The 23,070-nt window shown below is 60.8% G+C and overlaps 1 protein-coding gene across 1 annotated transcript in view; it reads right to left on the bottom strand.

Moving 5' to 3' along the window:
- SMOC2 (SPARC related modular calcium binding 2) overlaps nucleotides 1-23,070 on the bottom strand; it is an 87,931-nt gene that overhangs the window by 38,915 nt on the left and 25,946 nt on the right. Inside the window, exons 3-6 of the mRNA XM_080665591.1 lie at nucleotides 19,403-19,509; nucleotides 15,982-16,081; nucleotides 3,072-3,119; nucleotides 928-978 (exon numbers count right to left, since the gene is read on the bottom strand). Coding sequence (XP_080521717.1) covers nucleotides 928-978; nucleotides 3,072-3,119; nucleotides 15,982-16,081; nucleotides 19,403-19,509 — 306 coding nt within the window. The remainder of the gene's footprint in view (nucleotides 1-927; nucleotides 979-3,071; nucleotides 3,120-15,981; nucleotides 16,082-19,402; nucleotides 19,510-23,070) is intronic.

A 23,070-nucleotide genomic window follows, 5' to 3' on the forward strand; every position in this document is an offset into this window, starting at 1 on the left:
TAATCGTGTCCATTTAGAATTTTCAGAACCTTTTTTTCTCTCTTCACCCAAAAGTATAAATAAACGTCGTCAAGAATCCAGACAGGCCCCGCGTGCAGAGGCGGGCTTTATCCAAACCGTCCGTGAGGTCCAGACGGACATTCACACGGCGTGCGGTTCGCACTCAGCGGAACGGTCCAGAACCGAGTGGGCGTGGGAGACGTGATTTCTGTGCAAAGCGTTTGGGGAGCGCGTGTCGTGGGCACTTGGTTAACGAGCATAAAGGGGTATTTAAAGGCTGGTCGGTCACGTGACGGCCTGAGAACCTCCCGGAAGCTGACCAGCCAGGTCCAGCCCCCTTTGCCAGCCACTGGCCTCCTGACCTGGGACAAGTTCCCTGTGTTCTGGCCTGTGGCACGGGATTCTGGGGGTTTAGGGGGCCACGCGGCAGGGCACACGGGAGCCTTAGGCTATGCCAGCGTTGGCTGTTATTGTCCCTTATTGAAGTTACTGTCTGCGGAGCACCATGCAATGCCACCTTCACGCAGATTCGTTTTCGGGCACCCCTGGAGTTTGTCTCCACACCCTGACCCCTTTGACCTGGAGATGTGGGACGCATGGCAAACACCCGGACGGAGAGGGAAACCCAGCTCCACGTGACTACAGGGGTAGAGCGTGTCCCGGGCCCCACGGCGTGAACACGGGATGCGGGAGTGCGACATATGAACCGGGACAGCGCCATACGCCATTGTGCTCTTTCGAAATTATCTGTTTTGTATTACCCGCGTTTCAGAACTTCAGTACACAGTCTGATTAAGAAGACACCTTGCGGCAGCCCTCAAATCCACGAGGGACAGTGGGTGCTCACAGCGTAGGGGGTGGACACCCCCAGCAGCGCCCTCCCCGCCCCCATGGGACCCCCCCCCCCCCGGGCCCGCCCCCCCTCACCTTCTTCGTCGCCTTGAGGCTGCGTGTCCAGCGCAGGGGCTGAGGCATCATCTGAATTCAGAACGGAAAACATTTGCAAGGAGACTACAAGCACGAGATAAGCGGGTAAGTGTGCGTGCGGGGGAGGCGACGCGTGCAAACAGCCCGCAGGGGAACGCGCACCCCACCCAGGACACGCACGGGCACACGGGGGCGGGCGAACGGGAGACACTCTGCTGGGGAGGGGCTCGCTCAACACGCGTGCGCCAGGCTCCACCACAGGCCCGCGAGGCCAGATGGGGTTCTACACCCTGAGCCGCCCGTGGGCCACAGGGGGGTGAGGGGGCGGGGTGAGCCAGGAGCCCAGTGCCAGGAACTTGCAGCCTGAAAGGTCAGGAGGTCAGGTGGCCACAGGTCCTAAGGAGGGGCCTGGCAGGGGCTGTGGGCGGGGCCTGGCAGGGCTGTAGGCGGGGTCTGGCAGGGCTGTGAGCAGGGCCTGGCAGGGGCTGGTGGGCGGGGCCTGGCAGGGGCTGGTGGGCGGGGCCTGGCAGGGGCTGTGGGTGGGGCCTGGCAGGGGTTGGGCAGATGGACCCCCTTGTCTTGCTCGTTTTCCGGAGGGGTAGGGGGTAGGGCAGGGATGAAGGCCTCCTGGTTGAACTGCTGCTCCCCCCCCCCCCCCCCCCGCACTAGGCAGCAGAAGGACACTGGGGTGGGGGGGAGGGCGGGCCTTCAGTGTGGGGGAAGAGATGGGGGCAGGGCCAAGAGTGACGGGAGAGAATGGAGGAAAGGGACCTGGAATACAAATGAACTGGGGTCATTTCACTGACGACTTATATTCCAAATGAATCGTCATGATTTAACTGGTTGAAAAGACTCAGGGTTTCCTGGTCAGGTGTAAGGTTTGGGGTTCTGAGACACAGCGAGGGGCAGGGAGCTCCGAGGCCCAGGGACCGTCCCAGGGCACGTGTGGGCTCCGAGGGCCAGCCCGGCGTGCCCCCAGAGCTCACGGCGTGGCTTGGCTGTACAGTAATCCAGCCCCGCGTGCCCCCCGAGCTCACGGCGTGGCTTGGCTGTACAATAATCCAGCCCGGCGTGCCCCCGGAGCTCACGGCGTGGCTTGGCTGTACAATAATCCAGCCCGGCGTGCCCCCCGAGCTCACGGCGTGGCTTGGCTGTACAGTAATCCAGCCCGGCGTGCCCCCAGAGCTCACGGCGTGGCTTGGCTGTACAGTAATCAGTTTTAAACGGAAGCCTTAGAAGGTCACACAGAGAAAGGCCTCCGCTCATCTCAAGGGCTTTGGATGAGGACAACCAATGGACCAGCAGGGTCATGGGTGTGGCTCCGCCCGGGCAGGGCCCCCTGGGCCAATGACTGGGTCGTGGGTCAGAGCCAGCCCAGCACAGGGAGGGGAGTCACCGAGAGGAAGAGGGGCCCCCTTGCAAAGTTGGCATTTGCTCCTGGGTCAACCTGCACATCCACCCTCAGAACACACAGACTCCCCGGCCCTGCCAGGCAGGGCAGCGCCCACCGGCGTCTCATCCGGGGGGAAGGGCATGGGGTTGAATACACGTCCGCTCTACCAGGCTCTGCATCCCTTCCTCTTATCGCTGGGTCACATACCATAACCTACGCAGGAAAATCAGGGCCCTAACCCTAACCCTGGTCTGTGTTCCAAACCATGATGTTTATTTCATCTTGGAAGCCCCTCCTGACTTTGCAGCCTGCTGTGAGCTGGGGGCCCAGAGCGGTTTCAGGTGGGGAGGGGCCCCCTGTGGTCTGGTTCTCTCTGGGACCCGGCCCTGAGGGTGGCAGAGGGGGGTGCAGAGCCCTCTCTCTCCCGAGGAGGAGTTATGGCTCCACCAGGGGCCTCGGCGATCGCTCTGCATTAGCGTCGCATGTGCCACAGCCCCAGATACTGGACGTGACTCCTCTCCCCGGGCGTGGCCTTGGGAGGGGTGCCTCGCACCATCGGCGGGGGTCCCGGCTCTAGCCAGGCCAAAGCCCCCAGGTGGGCACATGGGGGGCACCGGTGGGCAGATTACACGCCAGCCTACGCGTCTGTGGGTGAACATTTGCATGTTAACTTGAGAACTTAGTTTAAGGCACAGGTTGGGACAGATGCAATACGTCGTCGTGGGAATTCATGTCAGATTTAAATAGTTACCTGTTTTCCCCGTGCCTTCCCGTTGAGGTAACTTTTCATTTACGGAACCTACGGGGGGAAATAAGGCATGAGGTTATTTGGGCTCCAAAACCACCATCGGTAACTGTTACAAACGTACGTTCTTCCGTGTGGACGAGGTCACAGTGCTTGTGGCTTTCGGGTTACATCCCACGAGCTCTCTAGGACCTGAGCCCCCACCCCCCACCCCCCACCCCGTCCCCGAAACCGGCAGGCCTACACCAGGAAGCGTGAGAGGAGCCCCTCCCCCCGCCGCTGCCCGCCCACGGCGCCCCCGAGACCCTCTAATGCCCCACCGGCACCTCCTTCTCTGGGAATGTCAGCGCTGCCTTCCTCGCCATGCACCACCATGTTGGGGCAGGAAAAGGAGTTAACATTTTAAAAATTTTTAAATAAGAAGTTATGCAACTACAGATACACTCAAACCTCGGTTTGCGCTGGATTCGACTTTATAGAAAAAGGAACAAACGGAGGAGCTGCCTCCTGAGGGCGGCCGACCGCGACAGGTGCACCGTTTCCACGTCACGAGGACCCAGGCTATCCCGACAGGTTGAGACGGCGACCGGCACCCACATTTTCTCTTCATCCCCATGGCAGGCACCCTCCCCAAGTTAGTTTCAATCTGGTCAAAGGGGACTTGGGTGCATATCTGCCAACTCGGTTCAGAATATTCCGTCCAGGGTTCGGTTAGCGTGACCACGGTCACGGGCCAGGTCCTCCTCGTCAGCAGCAGCCTCCCGTGAACTAGAACCTGAAATTCTTTGTTCACTTTATTTTTTAATGTATCTGTATTGATCTCAGAGAGGAAGGGAGAGGGAGAGGGAGAGAAACATCAAGGATGGGAGAGAATCATTCATCGGCTGTCTCCTGCACGCCCCACACTGGAGATCGAGCCTGCAACCCGGGCCTGTGCCCTGACCGGGAATCAAACCAGGACTTCCTGGTTCTTAGGTCGATGCCCAACCACGGAGCCATGCTGGCTGGGCCACTGTTTATTTTACCAGTCGTGAGTACGGCATTAAGTACAGACCAACTCCTATTGGGACCAGGGGCCCCTGATGACAAGAAGGTTTATGCCGTGTCCTGGACACACAGCTGCACCTCATGGCAAACATCAGGCACCTCACGGAAAGGGACCTCAAAGGCCCTCACCGGTGTGGCTCAGTGGATAGAGCGTCGGCCTGCGAACTGAAGGGTCCCAGGTTCGATTCTGGCCAAGGGCACATGCCTGGTTTGCGGGCTCAATCCCCAGTAGGGGCGTGCAGGAGGCAACCGATCAATGATTCTCTCTGATGTTTCTGTCTCTCATTCTCCCTTCCTCTCTGAAATCAATAAAGAAATATATATATAGCCCTAACTGGTTTGGCTCAGTGGATAGAGCGTCGGCCTGCAGACTGAAGGGTCCTGGGTTCGATTCCGGTCAAGGGCATGTACCTTGGTTGCAGGCACATCCCCGGTTGGGAGTGTGCAGGAGGCAGCTGATGGATTGTTTCTAACTCTCTATCCTCTCCCTTCCTCTCTGTAAAAATCAATAAAACATTTTTATTTTTTTTTTAAAAAAAAGGACTTTGAAGGACAGAGCAGATGACATAACCTGGGTCTCCCCATCCCGACCCAAACCTCAAAGGAACACAGCACACAGCCCTAAAACACACCTCCCTCCCCCGCAAACGGCGGCAGGAGACGGACGCCCCTCCTGGGGCTGCGCCCGTGCAACGGGACAGGACGCGCGTGTGCATCTGAGCGTAGATGCTGCTCGGTCTGACCGTGTGCGGTGCCTGTGACACGGGCTCCTTCCCCGGCGCTCCCGTTACCACCGGTGACATGTCACATTGTGCTCAGGTCTCAGGCATCGGAACCGACTTTACGTCCAGGTCCCAGTCCCGCGCGTGAGACGGGCTCCCTGTGTGGCCCTCACGGAGCCTCAGACCCTTCCACGCTCCCTGCTGCTGCTCCTTGGTGCCGTCTGTACAGCCCAGATTCTCAAGCTGAGGTTTCTGGTCACCGTCTATTTTTACTGTGTGTCGGCAGTGAGTCAAGAAAAGTGTTTTCCACTTTGGGCTGGAAATTATAATGGTTTGGTAATATTTCTGAATATAACTATGCAGGCTTTGATATTCTGAGCTAAATGCAAACTCCCTAAATGATCATTATTTGTCCAGTCCCCACCCCCACCCCCCGCCCCCGAGAGAGCTTCTCAGTCGAATTAAGATAATATTTTATAATCTAAGGACGCAAAAGTCCAACGGCTGGGCCACAATTTGATCAGAGGCTCAGACAGACCCGAAGACGACCTTTGAAAAGCTCTCTCCTCTTTGAATCGGCCAACACTTCAGCGTGTGCATCGGCCCCCGAATCCAACCAGCATTTCCACACACATCATCCCTCCTGTGCCCACAGGCGAGGACTCATCGCCGACCAAACCCAAGGTCCCGAGGGGCTGCTCCACGATTCACACGCTGGAGGAGGGGTCCCCCAGGGCCCTCGCTGCCTCTCCCAGCCTCTAGGCAAGCAGGCTCCCCCACACTGCCTGCCGGCCCTCCCGCACCCCTTCCCACCCCATCCCGAGGACACGGATGCAGTGCACCATCGCTCTCCAACGCAGCAAAGCGGCGATGGGAACTGGAACCGATGGGTCCAGAGCCAGAAAGCACGCCTCTGGCTTCACGGCCGCTTCCTGGGGTTTTTGCAGAAGAGTTTGGAGCAGCAGATTCTTGGGGTGTCGGTGCAGAAAGGAACCGGACATGCAGGTGGGGACGCCACCAAACGTGGGCGGGTGAGCCGTGCTCGGACCCGAGGGAGCGCCCTCCCGTCTACACGCCGTTTTGAAAGGCGGCCGTCGAGGCCAGCGACGAGGGCGTGCACTCCTGGGAAGAAACCGCAGAGACACAGCGAGGAGGACGCCTGTGGTTTGAGGAGGAGCAACGAGCTATCGGTCTGTACTCTGAGCACGTGGTCCAGATCCAGCTCGCTCGGCAAGCCGGCCCGAGCTGAGGGCCCAGAGGAGGGAGGGGGCGCTCACGGAGGGGTGACCTGAGCCCGCCCCTTCACAGGACTGAATGCTCTTTACGGATAAGTCAGGATGGGAGATCTGTGCTGTCTCCGTCCATCTGTACATCCACCCAAGGGAGGGGGCACGGGCCACCCCTTCCTGGAAATGGCAGGGCCCAGGGCGGATGCACCTCACATGGCTTTCCTTCAGAAAACAAGAGAGGGAGGGAAAGGGGGGGAATGGCAACAGCAACGGGGGGCAGGGGATGGAGGGGCGGGGGGGCAGGGGCTCCGTCCCCCTGCATGTTGGGGACCAGCGTCCGGAGCTGCCGCCCTGAGCACTCGCTGGCACCTGGCCTCTCGGGGCACACAGCCCAGCTAGCCCTGCCCACGGTCACATCCCTTCACGCCTCCTGGCCCTTCCTCTGTGTGCGGACGTCCTTCTGGGCTTTCCTCAGGAGCCGCCTGCCGATTCTCACTCGTCCTCCCTGATCAGGAGGGTGAGCAGGTGACGAGGGACTGAGTCCCGGGAGGTGTGGCGTCGCGGAGGAAGGCGGACTGTGGGGGGAGCAGCCTCGCCAGCCGGTGGCACCAGCACCAGCACCTGCACGCACCTCGCCCAGCAGGCTCAGCTCCCGCCGGCACACACTCAGGCAGCACGTGCCCGGGGCTGCGGGAGGCGTGGAGCAGAGAGCACATGCACGAGGCACACGACACATGTGCCCCTAAATGCTCAGGACACTCGGGTGTGGGTCACATGTACCACGTGTAGCCTCTCTTCACACACATGCATTTTACATGTCAGGATGGTGGCAGCCTGCTCACCACAGAGAACAACACTGTTTCCGGCAGAGCAGCCAGTCAGCCACGTGCAGCCACGTGGGACATGGTGGGCCAGAGGGCCTCAGCCTCTCTGGGACGACTTCATTCATTCACTCACTCATTCACTCATTCATTCACTCACTCATTCATTCACTCACTCATTCATTCACTCACTCATTCACTCACTCATTCACTCATTCACTCACTCACTCATTCATTCACTCACTCACTCATTCATTCATTCACCACTCATTCATTCACTCACTCATTCATTCATTCACTCACTCATTCACTCACTCACTCATTCATTTGACCCAGGCGCCTCCGGTGTCTGCAGACCAGCAACACGAGGCTTACAGTCCTGTCTGCTTTGGGATGGGTGTCACACAGAAACTACGGACATGCCTGAGGTCACAGCCGGGCACACGTGCTCCTACTGCGTGCTGGTCACCGCTCCAAGTCCCTCCCATACACCAAGGCGGAGCCCATGGCAGGGGGTGAGCCAGGGCACAGTGTGGGCGGGAGGGCCAGGTGCTAGGGGCCCGCGTGTAGGTGGGGTGTAGGTGGGGTGTAGGTGGGGTGTAGGTGGGGTGTAGGTGGGGTGTAGGTGGGGTGTAGGTGGGGTGTAGGTGGGGTGTAGGTGGAGTTGGAGTCCGAGTTCTGAAAAACCAGCCAACCCCGTGCCAGTCTTCGGTCAGCAGCCAGCCCAACGGGGACGGGAAACCAGGCGGGTGGACCAACACGCCCCGTGGGGCTGTGTGACACCCCATTGGCTCTATGACCCCCCCCCACCCCCCGCAGGCAGCAAGGCAGGGCGCCTGCCTGGGGCCTGGACGCGGTGGGCAAGCAGCCAGGCGGCCTCTCTGGGAGGACGAGCCCCCGTGAGCCCCAGCCACGCGGGGCCGTGCTTTGCTGTCGTTTATTTCTGTGCACAGAGAACCCAGCAGATCGCCTCCTGTCGGTGCTCGCGGCTGGAGCGGGACGGGTCTGTCAGGGGGCTCGGGGCAGCTGGGCTCCCTCATCAGCCGTTCCCAATGCGGGGGCAGGGGGGGCTCGGAGCAGCTGGGTCCTGGTCTGGTCGGAGGAGCGTCGCAGGGGGCACAGGGCATTGCTGTGCGTCACCCACCCTCTGCCCCGTCGGACCGTCCGTCCCGGAAGCAGGGAAGAAACCAGCGTCTCGGGCTCTTGAGGGACGAGTGCTCCCGGCACCCCCCTCCCCCCCCCCGCCCCCCCGGCAGCGTCCACCTCCAAGTCTCTGCCATCCAGGCTCCCAGTTCCGCTTTGACATCGACGTTCTGCCAACTCCGACGGCAGGAGCGTGCATCTGTGCCTGTCCCCGGGAAACGGGCCTCGCTCGCCCGCCCGCTCGCGGTCACAAGCCTCCCCGCGCGGGACGCCGCGGCTGCACGTGGAACGGTGCCGTGAGAATGTGCTGCGGGTGGGACGGGCTGGGCGGAGCGTGCATGTGCACGGACCGTCCCGGGAGAGCACGCCGCTCCAGCGGTCCTGCGGATGGGAACCGGAACCATCTGCTTCGAACAGGCTTCCTGGTTTCTTTAGTGGTTTTATGAAATATTAGAAAATAGGGGAGAACAGCCACGGTAGGCGAGGTATGGAAAAGAACACGTTTATAGGCTTTTGAAGTCATGAGAAATCCAATTACAAATTAGCCACCAAATGAAATGTCCCGTGAAGCACAGCGGCCAGGCGACGGCCGTAAAAAGGCTGAGCCCCGGACACCTGGAAGCGGTTTTTCCCCGAGAAGAAAAGCAGCAATAAAAGCAACCAGCGCTCTCCCTCAAGGAAAAATAATAACACCAGGATATTGCTTGCCACGTCGCTGCGTGATCCAAAAAAAAACGAGTCCAAATTAAAAGGAGAAGAGAGCCAGAGAGAAGGCCGGTCTAGCGTGGACTCGGTACAGATGCGCCCCGGCCCCCGGCCCCAACCACGTGGCCGGCTCTGGCTCCCGCCTCCCTGTCCGAGCTCGTCACTCACGCTCCCGGCAAGGTCCCACGGGCGCTGGGTCTTGCTGAGTGCGGTCGCCACGCCCTGCGGGCTCTTCGCTGACGCGTCCGCGTGTGGGTGTTCTCACTTGCAGAGGAGGCACCCAGAAGCTGGGGCTGTCGTTGGACGTGTCACCCGTCCTGTGCTGGATCCAGTGGTTGTTTTACCTCCTCGCGGGTGTGACGTGGATGTCTCCGCGGCTCCGGGAGCGTCTGTGTCGGCGGCTGATACGGTGCAGAGTTTTCTTGAGAAAATCTCTTCTTGCCCAGCCGACGTGGCTCAGAGGTTGAGCGTGGACCTGTATGAGCCAGGAGGTGATGGTTCGATTCCTGGTCGGGGCACGTGCCCGGGTCGTACGCTCAGTCCCCAGCGGGGGCGTGCAAGAGGCAGCGATCAATGATTCTCTCACCGTTGATTTTCCTATCTCTCTCTCCCTCTCCTTTCCCCTCTGAAATCGATAAAAACATATTTTTTTTAAAAAAATCACGTCTTTAGTTCAATCTATACAGTCCTCCCCTTATCCGAGAAGGATGTGTAGCCAGACCCTCACGGATGTCGGGATCGCAGGAAGTGCTGAGACAGGGGTCGTGGTGAGACAGGGGTCGTGGTGAGACAGGGGTCGTGCTGAGACAGCGATGGGTGAAGCTGCAGGGCCGCAGGAGAGATGATCAGACCCACCACCCGGGTTTATGCTTAAAACCAGCTGAGAGCAGCTCCGCCCACATGACCACTGATTTCAGCCTCATTATATGCTCACCAGAGGCCCGGTGCACGAGTTCGTGGACACAGCTGGTTGGCCGGCCGGCCCCACCCCCTGGTCGAACTCCTGGTCGAACTCCCAGTCAAGGGGACAATTTGCATATTAGCCTTTTATTATATAGGATAGTAGTCATTTGCATCCAAAATGAGACACACACCAGCCACACACACACACACACACACTCCAGTCGCACATACACACTCACTCACACAAACACACACTCACACATACACACATTCACACACACGCACACACACACGCGCACACACACACTCACACCAGCCACACACACATACATACACTCACACACACATGCACAAACACGCACGCATGCACACACACATACACACTCACTCACACACACACATACACACATTCACACACACATGCACACGCACATGCACACTCACACATACACACATTCACACACGCATGCGCACACGCATTCACACAAACACACACACGCACATTCACACACACTCACACATACACACATTCACACACGCACTCACACATACACACATTCACACACGCACACACACACTCACACATACACACATTCACACACACACGCACACCAGCCACACACACGTACATACACTCACACACACATGCACAAACACGCACGCATGCACACACACCAGCCGCACGGCTATGATCAGGAGCAGGAGGCTCAGATGAGCACGGATGCAGCCAGGCTCTTCCGCGGAACCTCCCCCTTTCCCGGGAGACCTGAATCCTCCCCCTCATCGAACCCCCCCCCCATTAAATGAGCCGATAAAGGGAGCCAATCCCGCTGAAGGGGCCGCTCTCCGTCTCGCGGCCTCATGGTAAACTCCCTCTCGCGGTCAACTCGGTGCTGCTCTCTCCGCGTGACGCCAAGGCCCACAGCGGGTCCCGGCCTCGGTCCCGGATCCCAGAGCCCCTGCTTCAGCACCAGACCCTCCCAACATCTACACAAACATAGATATTGTTTTCCTACACACACCAGCCCGCGGTGCAGGTTAATTTACCAACGAGGCGCCGTAAGAGGTCAGCGGGAAGGAATATGAAAGCAGAACAGCCGGTGATGGACGTCGTGCGGATGTGGCCTCCTTCTGCCCAAACGCCCGGCTTCCCGAGTGGGTGCTGAGGCCATGCCGGGCCGTGGGGACCAGCCAGCGGCAAGTGGAGCTGAGAAGGAGGCGGCCACGGTCCTGGGTCGGCGCCAAAGCTGACCCCGCTCACGGGTTCCCATCCCTGTGACCAGTGCGCTCCTTTCTCTCCTGCTTTGGCATCGCCTTGACAATATTCACTCCGGTGCCCCATCTCCACGGCTCCCACTCGGGAAGGCATCGGGAAGCCTGAAGGAAAAGGCTTTTTGTGGGAAATAGAGCTCCTCCGACCCGTCACCTTCCCATTTAAGCAGAAGGACGCTCCGTTTGCATTTTAATGATGGTCCTCGGAGACAACCCCCGCCCCCACCCCACCCCCCCACCCCCGACGTTGTTGCTGGTTTCCTATCTGGGGGCTCGGCTGTTCAAGTTGCTGGGCTAACACGGGCTCCTGAACTCGCTGCCAGGACTATTTGTCAGGGAAAACTAAAATAAAAACAGCTGCTCTCCGCAGGGTGAACGTGTTCAGAAACCATTTGGAGGTTCGTAGAAACACCGCGTTCCAGAATTTCCGGTGGAAACTAGAACGCGAGGCATTGCAGGAAAACAATGCAGGGTCGCGGATAGATTAGCTCCGAGTTAGCAACGGAAAGGGGACGGGAAGGAGCAGAGAGAGCCGGCCAGAGGCAGAGCCTTCCGTCGTTCAAGTCCAAGCATCACGCACAGTTTTAAAAATACTTTTATTGATGTCAGAGGGGAAGGGAGAGGGAAAGAGAGAAACGTCCATGATGAGAGAGAATCACTGATCGCCTGCCTCCACACGTCCCACTCTGGGGATGGAGCCCACAACCTGGGCCTGGGCCCTGGCCAGGAATCGAACCCTGACCTCCTGGTTCCTAGGTCGACGCTCAGCCACTGGGAATCGAACCCCGCAGGCCCGGCTCCAGTCGCATCCTTAGGGCAGTCACCGCCTGTGCACAATTCGAGGGCGCAGGGCCGACGACACCCCGACATTTCCTGCTCCCCACGCTGGCACCCTGGTTGTCACAGGGGCCGGAGACGGCGGCAGCCGCCTGGCCGGGGTGAACGTCCGTGCTCACAGTTCCCCACTTCCCACGGACCGCCGTCAGGACGCGGTCGTCCGCGGGAGTTTATTCAAGCAGAGAGGGCCTCGCTCCGGGAGAGCTCTGTGGGTCGGGGGCAGCTCACAGCTCCCTGTCCTGGGGGCACCCCTCCCCCAGGCCCAGACAAGACCGCCACGTGCTCAGGGACCTGGCCCGGGACTTGTCCGTTCTGGCCCAGGCATCCCGGACGGAAGTCAAGGCCCACGGGACGTGCAGACCCATCCCCGAGGCCTCCGCTGCACACGTTCGCGGCCTCACCCCAAGAGCCAGACCGCCCCCCCCCGTGACCCAGTTACTGACCGCCAGGCCACGGGCGTTTCCGTCCTGCGCTTTAAGTCCTGCCGTGCGCACTCTAACGCTCCAGGAGAGTGAGTCTGCGGAGCCCGAGGCCCCAGCCTGGGCCCTAATGCAACGGCCCAGCCCCTGCTCTCCCCCCTCGGCCTCACGCGTGGCCCAGGCGCCCACGTAATTCCCAGGCCTTGGGTCATAACCCCACGCCCCCCACGTTCCCGCTGAGGGCGTCTCACCATCGTAAGAACCACACGCAGCCCAGCCTCCACGCGGTCGCCGTGGGCCGAGGGCCCCCACCTCACCCGCTCGCTGTTCGTGTTGCTGAACAGGAGTTGGGGTGATTGGCAGGAAGGGCTCAAACGTGCATGATTGTGAGCTCGGAACCCTCCCCCTAGACCTTCTGGGGGGAAGCGCGGAGGCGGAGGGCGGGGCGGGGCGGGGCGGGGCTCCCCTCCCTCCCTGAGGCCGGCGAGAAGGGGGCCTCTGTGCCCTCCCGGCGTCCTGTGAGCTCACCCCCCCCCACACACACAGGTGCACATCCTGAGTGGCAGGTACGGTTTGTGGCTAAATTTGAAATCTCTTTTTCTGATTTTCCCATCGTTACAGCACGTCCTTCCACGGCGGCTCGGTATAACCTCCAGGACAAAAGGCAGCCATTGAGCAGCGACGTTTTCCCTTGTGAACAACCTGGGCGGAACCACCCCGAGACCCACCCTGGGACCCACCCCCATCCTGGACAGAGGTGGGTGGTGCCCCTGAGCCATACTAAGCACCAGCTAACGCAGCGGGGCAGGGAGGGGGGCAGGGAGGGTGCAGGAAGGGGTGCAAAGAGAGGGTGCAGGGAGGGGTGCAGAGAGGGGTGCAGGGAGGGGGTGCAGGGGGTGCAGGGAGGGGTGCAGGGAAGGGTACAGGGGGGTGTAGGGAGGGGTGCAAAGGTGCAGGGAGGGGTGCAGGGAGGGGTGCAGGGAGGGTGCAGGGAGGGGTGCAGGGAGGGGGTGCAGGGGGTGCAGGGAGGGGTGCAGGGAGGGGTGCAGGGAAGGGTACAGGGGGGTGTAGGGAGGGGTGCAAAGGTGCAGGGAGGGGTGCAGGGAGGGGTGCAGGGGGTCGAGGGAGGGGTGCAGGGAGGGGTGCAGGGAGGGGGTGCAGGGGGTGCAGGGAGGGGTGCAGGGAAGGGTACAGGGGGGTGTAGGGAGGGGTGCAAAGGTGCAGGGAGGGGTGCAGGGAGGGGTGCAGGGGGTCGAGGGAGGGGTGCAGGGAGGGTGCAGGGAGGGGTGCAGGGAGGGGGTACAGGGGGTGCAGGGAGGGGTGCAGGGAGGGGTGCAGGGAGGGGGTGCAGGGGTACAGGGAGGGGTGCAAAGAAGGTGCAGGGAGGGAGTGCACGGAGGGGGTGCAGGGGGGCCCAGACACTGCGGCCCTGGCGCAGCAGATGAAAGCCAGCACAGCTGTGATTGATGGCACCTGCCCCGCCCCATCGCCCCAAAGGGCGTCCCGTCACCGGCCTCTCTGCGGGGTGTGTGTGAGGCTGTGTCTGCGTCTGGGAAACCTTGAAGTACACGGTTGTGTGCTCAGCCCTCCCCACACGCTCCCCGGAACAGCAAAGCTTCCTCCACAATTCACCACACGCCACGGGCGTCACGAGTGCTCCTGACACAGCGCCTGCTCTCCCGCCCAGACTCCTGCCGAGCGAAGGCCCAGACGTACAGAAACTTCCCGTAATCCTGCGGGAGAGGTACGGAGTAGGTCAGCGCCAACAGGCGTGAGCTGACCCCGCCACGCCAACAGGCGGGTCACAGCCACAAAACCATGCCATGGAAGTGCAGCCATACATGCACACACACACATGCACACACACACACACACACACACACACACACGGGGCAGGGTCAGAGGAGCGCCCGGGCCGCACCCAACTTGAACCTGAGACCCCTGGGTCCTGGGCTCCCCCGATAGCCTTTCCCACACAACAGACCAGACTGTGACGCAAAGCGACAGACACGCTTTCTCCCAACACCGCCACCCGGACCAACAACAACGTGAGTGACCGCGCCAGGGCCGGCTTCCCGAAGCCAAGCGGCATTTGGGGGTGTCAGCCTCCGAAACGCTCGCACGCCGTTTCCTGCGCGCCTCTCCCACGCTGTCACTGACCCGCAGAAGCAGACAGGAGTGGGGTGATTGGCAGACACGGGGGGGGGGGGGGTGGTGGCGGGTGTCGGCCCCACGGACGGCGAGAGGCCAGGGAGTGACGGTGTCTCTCAGGCCCGGGGACACACGGGCTGGCTTAGCGTGTCATTTTTTCTTTCTCACTCACTTCCTGAGTTCGTGAAAGAATGATTAGGTGCAGGGTTCGCTCACTGAAAATATTTTTTCGGCCAATTTTAGGTCTTGGGTGACAAAACAGTCTTTAAAAGTAACGATGTTTTCCCTCCACGCTGTGCACACCCAGCCACTGGGTGTCGGATTGCGAGTTCCCACTAATGACGCGTCATCGTCCCAGCAGCCAGGAGCTCGGCCCTGGCCCCTCCGCCTGAGGATGTCGGCATCGGACAGCCTTTCTCATCGTAACCGCCCGCCCTTCACCCAGAAAATCCGTCTAAAAGGGAAATCCGAGTGCAAACGTTCCCACAGTTCACGAGAAAGAGCAGGAAGATGTGTACCTTCTTACCGGTCTATGAGGATGTTTGCCTGTTTTAGGAAACCTAACCTTGGGATTGGATGCACCAGAGGTCCTCAAACTTTTTAAACAGGGGGCCAGTTCCCTGTCCCTCAGACCGTGGGAGGGCCGGACTATAGTTTTAAAAAAAAAAACTATGAATAAATTCCTATGCGCACTGCGGGCCCGGGACGCGTCGGCTGCTAAGCAGGACAGGCAGCGGCACCCGGCGGGCCGGATCCATGTCCTCGGCGGGCTGCACGTGGCCCGCGGGCCGTAGTTTGAGGACCCCTGGATAGACCATGAAACTTCCTTTTTTTTTTTTTTTTTATTAATCCTCACCTGAGGATATGTTTCCATTGGTTTTTAGAGCGAGTGGGAGAGGGAAAGACAGAGAGAAACATCGATGGGAGAGAGACACATCGATCGGTTGCCTCCTGCACGAGCCCTGACCAGGGCCCGGGCCGGGGAGGAGCCTGCAACCGAGGTACATGCCTTTGACTGGAATCGAACCCGGGCCCCTTGGGTTCACAGACCGACGCTCTGCCCACTGAGCCACACCGGCCAGGGCCACCAAGAAACCGAACAGAGGATCTGATCGGCCTCCTCCAACATTAGTGGACACGGAAGGCTGCAGACCGCTGTCAAGTAAAGGCCGTCTGAGTCACGTATCATTTTGGGTCAAACGAACGGAAAACAGCCCGTTGTACAGGCTGCTCCTGCAGTGTGGTGACGCTCAGCCGCCGAGCCCGCGGCGAGAAATAAAAATAACCCGAGAGCCACCGGAAAGGAGCTGACATGACCGCGTCTCCTTTGCAAAAATATACACAAACCGGAGGCACTTGCTTTCTTGTTTGTTTGTGTGTTTTTTTGCCAAAGAAAATATTTGGTCCTTCCCACGGTGGACTGCTGTCCTCGCAGCTACTCCTGAACACTCAGCGCCCCAGACCCCCCCCGCCCTGGCGCAGCCCCGGCCTGGCCTTCCATCAGGAACTGACTTAAGCACACGGGGTTGCCCGGTGACACACCCCTTCCCAGGACTCCCCACGCGGCCCCGGTGCTGAGTGTCCTGGGATCATAAGCAAACATAGGCGAGAGGATCAGAAATCAGCCAACGGGGTCAGAGGGCTCCCGTCCGCGACCGCAGACCTACCCGGGCACCGGGGCGTCTTGTGGGCCACGGCGGTGCCGCTGATGGGCCTCCCGTTGGGCGTGACGCACCAGCAGTAACCCGTGTAGCTGTGACACTGGACCTGGAGGAGGTAGGACAGGGAGGTCAGTGCGGGGGCCTCACCGCACAGGCCGGCTCCCGACCCCAGTGCGAGACGGATGCCCGACCAGATCCCGCGCACCCACGCCACCAGAGGCGCTCACCGTGGGCCCGTGTGCGCCGGCCCCTCCGCGGGCATCTGATCCCTGCTACCTGGAGGGGAAGCCCAGCCCTCGCATTGCACACGGGGAAACTGAGGCACCGGGATGTCGAGAGACCTGCTCACTCCCCTGCGCCATCAATCCCGCCCCCGCCCATGTCCCTCTGGCGTCCCTCCTGCCCCGTCTCCCTCCAGGCCAACCAGCCAGGGGGCCCCTCCCCAAAGCTCCGCCATCTCTAATCCTCTCCCCGCTACCCCCCTCTCCCCACCTTTCTCTTTCTCTCTCTCTCTCTCTCTCTCTCTCCCCCTCCCCCGCTCCTCTCGAAGGTCCAATGCTGGCTATAAAACTGCCCAGAGTTCTCCCTGCACCGATGGCCCAGCAGCCCCTGGGTTCCCATCGCCCCGCACGGGCTGCTCAGTCTCGGACTCTGTCCTGACGATAGTCGTGGCCGCACTGCGGGGCGGGCACCAGGCTCCGGGCGCTGCCTCTAATGACGGCCACGGAGTCAGGACCCAGGGAGCAGCCTCGAGCCTGAGCCCCCAGGGCTCCGGGCGCCACTGAGGCCGTGTGGCCCTGAGGCTGGCTGCACGGCGATGAGTTACATTGGAACTGGGGTCTCAGCAACGAGCCAGTGAGGGGTCCCCCGGCCTCACCACCAGGCTGCCCAGCCCCGTTCACACCGCAAGGGCGACGTGGAGCAATGCCACGGGGCACCCCGCCAGGAAGGATGGGGACCCACTCACCACCCACTCCAGCAGGTGAGCCCGGTCAGGGACGGGCACTCACGTGGAGGGGGGGTTCCCCAGCTCAGACCCCGCTGCCCCACCATGGCAGAGCACCCACCCACCCCCGTACCTGCTGTAGAGCGTGTACCTGCTGTAGAGCGTGTACCTTCTATAGAGCGTGTACCTGCTGTAGAGCATGTATCTGGCTGTAGAGCGTGTACCTTCTATAGAGCGTGTACCTGCTGTAGAGCATGTATCTGGCTGTAGAGCGTGTACCTGCTGTAGAGCGTGTACCTGCTGTAGAGCGTGTGCCTGCTGTAGTGTGTACCTGTTATAGAGCGTGTACCTGCTGTAGCATGTGTACCTGATGTAGCGTGTACCTGATGTAGCATGTACCTGTTGTAGAGTGTGTACCTGCTGTAGCGTGTACCTGTTGTAGAGCGTGTACTTGTTGTAGGGCGTGTACCTGCTGTAGAGTGTACCTGCTGTAGTGTGTGTACCTGCTGTAGCGTGTACCTGCTGTAGAGCGTGTACCTGTTGTAGCGTGTACCTGCTGTAGCGTGTACCTATTGTAGAGCGTGTACCTGCTGTAGCGTGTGTACCTGCTGTAGCGTGTACCTGCTGTAGTGTGCACCTACTGTAGCGTGTACCTGTTGTAGAGCGTGTACCTGCTGTAGAGTGTACCTGCTGTAGCGTGTACCTGCTGTAGCGTGTACCTGCTGTAACGTGTACCTGTTGTAGAGCGTGTACCTGCTGTAGCATGTACCTGCTGTAGCGTGTACCTGCTGTAGCGTGTACCTGTTGTAGAGCGTGTACTTGTTGTAGGGCGTGTACCTGCTGTAGAGTGTACCTGCTGTAGTGTGTGTACCTGCTGTAGCGTGTACCTGCTATAACGTGTACCTGTTGTAGAGCGTGTACCTGCTGTAGCGTGTGTACCTGCTGTAGCGTGTACCTGCTGTAGTGTGCACCTGCTGTAGTGTGTACCTGTTGTAGAGCGTGTACTTGTTGTAGGGCGTGTACCTGCTGTAGAGTGTACCTGCTGTAGTGTGTGTACCTGCTGTAGCGTGTACCTGCTATAACGTGTACCTGTTGTAGAGCGTGTACCTGCTGTAGCGTGTGTACCTGCTGTAGCGTGTACCTGCTGTAGTGTGCACCTGCTGTAGTGTGTACCTGTTGTAGAGCGTGTACCTGCTGTAGAGTGTACCTGCTGTAGCGTGTACCTGCTGTAGCGTGTACCTGCTGTAACGTGTACCTGTTGTAGAGCGTGTACCTGCTGTAGCGTGTACCTGCTGTAGCGTGTACCTGCTGTAGCGTGTACCTGCTGTAGGGTGTACCTGCTGTAGGGTGTACCTGTTGTAGAGGGTGTACCTGCTGTAGCGTGTACCTGCTGTAGCGTGTACCTGCTGTAGCGTGTACCTGCTGTAGGGTGTACCTGCTGTAGCGTGTACCTGCTGTAGCGTGTACCTGCTGTAGCGTGTACCTGCTGTAGGGTGTACCTGCTGTAGGGTGTACCTGCTGTAGAGTGTGTACCTGCTGTAGCGTGTACCTGCTGTAGCGTGTACCTGCTGTAGCGTGTACCTGCTGTAGGGTGTACCTGCTGTAGCGTGTACCTGCTGTAGCGTGTACCTGCTGTAGCGTGTACCTGCTGTAGCGTGTACCTGCTGTAGAGTGTGTACCTGCTGTAGCGTGTACCTGCTGTAACGTGTACCTGCTGTAGCGTGTACCTGCTGTAGAGTGTGTACCTGCTGTAGCGTGTACCTGCTGTAACGTGTACCTGCTGTAGCGTGTACCTGCTGTAGAGTGTGTACCTGCTGTAGCGTGTACCTGCTGTAGCGTGTACCTGCTGTAGCGTGTACCTGCTGTAGCGTGTACCTGCTGTAGAGTGTGTACCTGCTGTAGCGTGTACCTGCTGTAGAGTGTGTACCTGCTGTAGCGTGTACCTGCTGTAGCGTGTACCTGCTGTAGCGTGTACCTGCTGTAGCGTGTACCTGCTGTAGGGTGTACCTGCTGTAGCGTGTACCTGCTGTAGCGTGTACCTGCTGTAGCGTGTACCTGCTGTAGGGTGTACCTGCTGTAGGGTGTACCTGCTGTAGAGTGTGTACCTGCTGTAGCGTGTACCTGCTGTAGCGTGTACCTGCTGTAGCGTGTACCTGCTGTAGGGTGTACCTGCTGTAGCGTGTACCTGCTGTAGCGTGTACCTGCTGTAGCGTGTACCTGCTGTAGCGTGTACCTGCTGTAGAGTGTGTACCTGCTGTAGCGTGTACCTGCTGTAACGTGTACCTGCTGTAGCGTGTACCTGCTGTAGAGTGTGTACCTGCTGTAGCGTGTACCTGCTGTAGCGTGTACCTGCTGTAGCGTGTACCTGCTGTAGAGTGTGTACCTGCTGTAGCGTGTACCTGCTGTAGAGTGTGTACCTGCTGTAGCGTGTACCTGCTGTAGCGTGTACCTGCTGTAGCGTGTACCTGCTGTAGCGTGTACCTGGCTGTAGGTGCCGTCCTCGCTGCACTCCGGGATGAACACCTGCTGGAACTCCTTCCTCGCCTGCTCCTGCGTGTACTTCCGCTCGGCCACACACCGGGACACGTCTGCAGGCGGGAGCAGAGCAGCGCGGTTACACACCGGGATGAGGCAACGCCCGAGACACAGGCACGTGGAGACGCAGGTGCGATGGAGCCGGGGCCAGCTACCTCAGCTGGGGCGGCGAGTGGCCCCCGCAGGTCACCAGCGAGTGGCCGGCTGCTCCGAGGGCGGGTCCTCTCGACACCTAAGGAGCCGGGGGCAGAGCTGGGAGAGGGCTACTGGGTCGTCCGGGGACACGGGACCTGCTTCACGGCAAACGAGGGAACACGGCCGGGTCCAGTCGGCGTCTCCTCAGGTCTCAGCGTGTCCCTGGAGCCCACGGGGTCCCGTCCACAGGCCCAGCGGGAGGGAGGGCGCACGGGGCCCCTGGGGCGGGACGTTCTGGCCCACAGCGGGGTCCAGGCCAGCCCCCGAAACACCATCAGGGGAGCACCCAGACCTCCCTGTGTCCGAGTTCCCAGACCTTGAAGCGATGCCAAGCTCTGCCTCTTCCCCCGCCCACCGGTGAGCGCTCCCTTCAGCCTGCCCAGCCGCTCAGGCACCCGCCTCCAAGCCGCCACGCCGGCCGGCCGCTGGCTCCGTGGTTGAGCGTCGACCTAGGAACCAGGAGGTCAGGGCACAGGCCCGGGCTGTGGGCTGGATCCCCAGTGCGGGGCGTGCAGGAGGCAGCTGGTCAGCGATTCCCTCTCATCACTGATGCTTCTTACTCTCTCGCCCTCTCCCTTCCTCTCTGAAATCAATAAAAATTTATATTTAAAAAAAAAAAAAAAACTGCTAAGACACTATCCGAGGCACAGCCCACGGGCCTGCTGTTCCTCAGGAAGCAACCACCGCGACTCAACAAACAGAGGCGGCTGCCAAAACCGGTTTGGCTCAGTGGATAGAGCGTCGGCCTGCGGACTGAAAGGTCCCAGGTTCGATTCCGGTCAAGGGCATGTACCTTGGTTGCGGGCACATCCCCAGTAGGAGGTGTGCAGGAGGCAGCTGATCGATGTTACTCTCTCATCGATGTTTCTGACTATCTATTCCTCTTCCTTCCTCTCTGTAAAAAATCAATAAAATATATATAAAAAAAAACAAAACAGAGGCGGCGATGTTGCCATAACCATGCCCGTGCCCGGGGTGGGGGGCGGGGGGGACTCGAAACATCAGCCACACTCGGTAAAGTACCCGGTTGTCTAACCGTGAGGCCAGACACCAGACACTAATGCAAAGTAACACGGAGAGAGAAAGACACCGAGCACATCTAAGCCGGCTCTGCCCGCGAAGCAGGGGGGGAGTCCGGAGGGCGAACCGTGGGGGTCGGGGTGCCACGTAAGGGAGGCCTGCGGTCCGACAGGGCCCCCCCGCGCCCCACTGCGGCGGCGTGTCTGACCTACACGCCTGCCGGCAGGAAGGAGGACCAGCCTGACGCTGGCGCCAGACCCCGGGAAGAGGAGTCCAGGGGCAGGGGCAGGGGCAGGGGCTCCTCTCCCGACCTGGCCGGTGGCCAAGGAGCCTCCGGCGCGGAGAGGCCAGGCGTCCCCACGCGGCCTCAGGGTCCTCGCCGCGCCTCGCGCCCGCGGACGCCCTCACAGCGCTGGCGTGTTCCTTCTCGGGGCCCCCGCCCCTGGAGCCCGTGTGAATTTTAAAACTTGAAAAGAACGGTTTTCCCAAGTCGTCTTAAGTGTTTCCAGATTGAAATAACCAGTTGTCTAGATCTGAGAGGCCTGTGGGCTCCCAGGGCTACTTTTCCAAACGGGCCTGCCCCGCGGCTCCCGGGGTGACTGTTTCGGGGCCCGGCAGTCCAACGGCTGGCTGCGAGGGGGTGCCACCCAGCAGCAGCCCCGGCCCGGGGGCTTCTGGGAGCTCCAGGCGTCCCTGAGCGGAGCGCAGACCCTGCCAGGGGGGGGTCAGCCTGGCCGCCGCGACCTCCCCCCTCCCACCCCCCCGACAGGCTGGTCCCTTAAGGGCCTCCTTCCTGGTCCACGCTGGCCGGCCGGCCGCCGCGCACGTGTGGTTTTACTGTGCCCTGTGTTTTAGCCGCGGGAAATCACCGCTGGCGGGGCCGTCCTCCGGTCCCGGGGCCGCCTGCCTGCGGTCTGACCGTCTGAAGGGAAATGTGAGAGCGCCCGCTGGCCGGGCCCGCGCGGCGGATGGCGTTACAAACGGTGCCCAGCGTTTGAACTCTCGTGGAACAGGCAGGAAGCATCCATTTTCCAAGCCGCCCTCGGCCGGCCGTTCCTGGCGTGGGGTGTGGACACCACCACCTTTGAAAGACGACCAGCCCCCCGGCGGCGGGCGGGAGTTCTCGGACCGGCAGCCCCGCGTGACGGGCGCCACGTCCAGGGTCCCGGCGGCCGTGGGCGATGATGACGCAGGCGGGGACCCAGGCCCACGTGGCCGTCGCCCCAGGTCCAGGCCTGTGGTCACCTGCGGGTGGAGCCGGGGGCCCCACCCCTGCCGCGGCCCCCACTTCCAGATGCGCTGACTCAGCACGGGCCGCGGACTGCGGCGAGGAGGCTGGACAGCCCTCCCGGCCCATTCTGCTGAGACATGCAAAACCACCAGGCCGTTTCCCTCAGAACGGCTCAGGCCTCCCGGTGCTGCCCGTGACTCCCTCTGTGTGGTCAGGACACGTGACGTGAGGCCGCGGGCCCGGCTGGTTTTCCTGTGCACCAGCCTCTCCCGGGCCACAGCGGAGCCCACGGCGGAGCCCACGGCAGAGCCCACGGCAGAGCCCGCCTCCTGTCCTTGGCTTTGTTTGTCTAAACTATTTTTATTGATTTCAGAGAGGAAGGGAGAGGGAGAGGGAAGCACCCATCAGCTGCCTCCTGCACACCCCACACTAGGGGGTTGAGCCTGCAACCCAGGCCTGTGCCCTGACCAGGATTCAAACTGTGACCTCCTGGTTCCTAGGTCGACGCTCAGCCACCGAGCCCCGCCCACCAGGCCCGCCCTTCCCTTTAAACCGGCGCCTGGCGGACCTGCTCCTGCATGAGACTAAATCCAACGGCCCTCCCTGCAGAAATAAAGCGCGCAGCATTGCGTGATCCCGCTCCATGCCCCCTGCTCCCTGCAGACAGGACGGAGGGCTCACGGCTCCCCGCCTCCCCTCGGGGCCGCCCGGACGAGCCCCTCACGCCGTGCGGTGGTCGGAGTGAGGACGCAGCCGGCCCTCACGGCTCCCCGTCGGGCCGAGGCTGGACCCTGGACGCTTGGTGGTCCGTTTGTTTTTCTTTCTGGACACTTTGTTTTTTAACGGTTTGAAAATTAAATCCTCAAAACGCAAACCCCGTCATTATTTCCCTGGGATCCAGGACACAAACCTCAAGGCCGTCCTCGTGACCGTCTGAGAGCTTTCGTCGCGGCCCAGACGGTCGCTTCAAGGAAACCCTGGCCCCACCCCCGCCCCCCGGGGTGCCTGCTGGGCTCCTGGCCTGTGCGCGGCTCCTGGGCCATGTGGGCGGCTCCTGGGCCATGTGGGCGTCTGTCCCGAATGCCTTCACCGGCGAGTTCGGGCCCCCGCCACCGTGCACGCGTGTCCATAGCCTCGGGCCCGGGTGGTTTTGGATTCTCAACGCTGG

The sequence above is a fragment of the Plecotus auritus genome (genome assembly GCF_963455305.1).
Source record: "Plecotus auritus genome assembly, chromosome: 4".
Taxonomy (NCBI): domain Eukaryota; kingdom Metazoa; phylum Chordata; class Mammalia; order Chiroptera; family Vespertilionidae; genus Plecotus; species Plecotus auritus.